The 1408-nt window shown below is 37.2% G+C and overlaps 1 protein-coding gene across 1 annotated transcript; it reads right to left on the bottom strand.

Moving 5' to 3' along the window:
- Positions 1-513: 513 nt before the first annotated feature.
- LOC143560496 (uncharacterized) lies at positions 514-1173 on the bottom strand. The gene is made up of 2 exons (XM_077048787.1): positions 792-1173; positions 514-695 (listed from the first exon to the last, which is right to left on the bottom strand). Exons 1-2 carry the CDS (start codon positions 1171-1173, stop codon positions 514-516), a joined length of 564 nt encoding a protein of 187 aa, XP_076904902.1.
- Between the last annotated feature and the right edge of the window lie 235 nt (positions 1174-1408).

Here is a 1408-nt window from a genome sequence, read left to right as displayed (position 1 = left end):
TGTCTTAGTTTGAAAAACAAAAATTTTAAGGTGGATTGAATGATTACCTTTTTTGCTAACTAAATGACAATAATGTCCTTGAAAAATGGGTACACCATATTATTTATTAATGCTAGTTGTGTGTGCTTAAGTATAAACTTGAAAATTGACTAATAAATTTTAAAAGTGAACATTTATAACGAGACAAATAAAAAAGAAGGGACGGAGTTAGTAGTTCGTGTTATTCAACCTAATAAAATAAATATAAAATTCTGCTATTTTTCATTAATTTTATAATTCTAAATAACTATGTACCAAAAAAACTGCCTTGGGCAGTGTGACTTCTTCCCATTTGAAATGCATAGCTTTTCCAAAAATAATTGCAAGAACTAAGAACAATCAATAATGGCGAAGAACACCATATTAATTTGTATCCAAACAGACGAATTAAATGCCTTTTTTCTGGAAAATTTACAAAACCAGGCAATCACTTACTTTCTGTGATTATGACTAATTAAACTTGTTACAAATTACTCAAACTCCCCATACTCCCCATATCCTTTCTCCAATGAAGTTCACTATCTTCCGTACCGAACCACCCTTTTCATCTCCACCGTCCATCTTCTTTGGCTCTATTTCCACCACTTCCTGACTTGTGTTCTCCACCATACACGGCGGCGCGTGTAAATCATTCGAAGTGGTAGAGGTATGAGAAGCTAAAGATGAAGAAAAACACATATTATTATTAATATTATTGTTGTTGTTGTTACTCTTTCTTTCCTTCTTGTTCTTGCCATTTTTTTTATTATTGCCATGAGCCAATCCATCTTCATAAGCATCAAGAATCTCATGTATCACCTTCCGGTTTGGTGAAGCATCCCATCGAACCCAAAAGCTAGTATAGCATCTAAAGCAGTTACACTTAAACTGCGGCGCGTGGTCTCCACTGCTGCCGGACTTGGTAGTAACTTTTCCGGCGGCGTATTTATTATTATTATTATTATTATTATTGGTGGTGGTGGCAGAGATGGACAGAAGGTAGGCCAAGACTAGTTGGTCTTGTGGTGGGAGAGTGGCGGCAAGAGTGGCTATGGCAAAAGGGAGGAGTGATAGGTGGTGGTCGGAGGTGGTGGTGGATGACGGTGATGGTGGTGAAGGGTGGATTTTGCCTTTGGTGTGGTAGAGCTTCCTCATGGTATGTATGGTATGGTTGTGGATTCTTTTGAAAATTTTGTGGTGGAATAATGATATGATATGTGATGCTTTAACTTTTTTATATTTTTAGGTTACCAAATAAAGAGCTTTATAGAAAGGACTATTGGTTTTTATTGGTCCCAAGTATTTCATTTTTGCCGACGCTGGTCCCAACTATCACTTTAACTGCCAACGGTCCCAACTTTCACACATGTGTCTGCCACCAGTCCACGAC

This window comes from Bidens hawaiensis, unplaced genomic scaffold (genome assembly GCF_021521415.1).
Source record: "Bidens hawaiensis isolate Kalapana, Puna unplaced genomic scaffold, B.hawaiensis_p1.1 tig00020341_1, whole genome shotgun sequence".
NCBI lineage: Eukaryota > Viridiplantae > Streptophyta > Magnoliopsida > Asterales > Asteraceae > Bidens > Bidens hawaiensis.
The sequence above is the reverse complement of the archived record's forward strand: the minus strand, read 5'-3'. Positions and strand labels throughout refer to the sequence as shown.

What these genes read in the sequence shown, in the direction of transcription:
- LOC143560496 (XM_077048787.1), bottom strand. Translation starts at nt 1,173, where the DNA reads ATGAGGAAGCTCTACCACACCAAAGGCAAAATCCACCCTTCACCACCA. An exon ending in TGAAGATGGATTGGCTCATG is followed by an intron (nt 696 to 791) that starts GCAATAATAAAA and finishes CTTCATCTTTAG; the next exon opens with CTTCTCATACCTCTACCACT.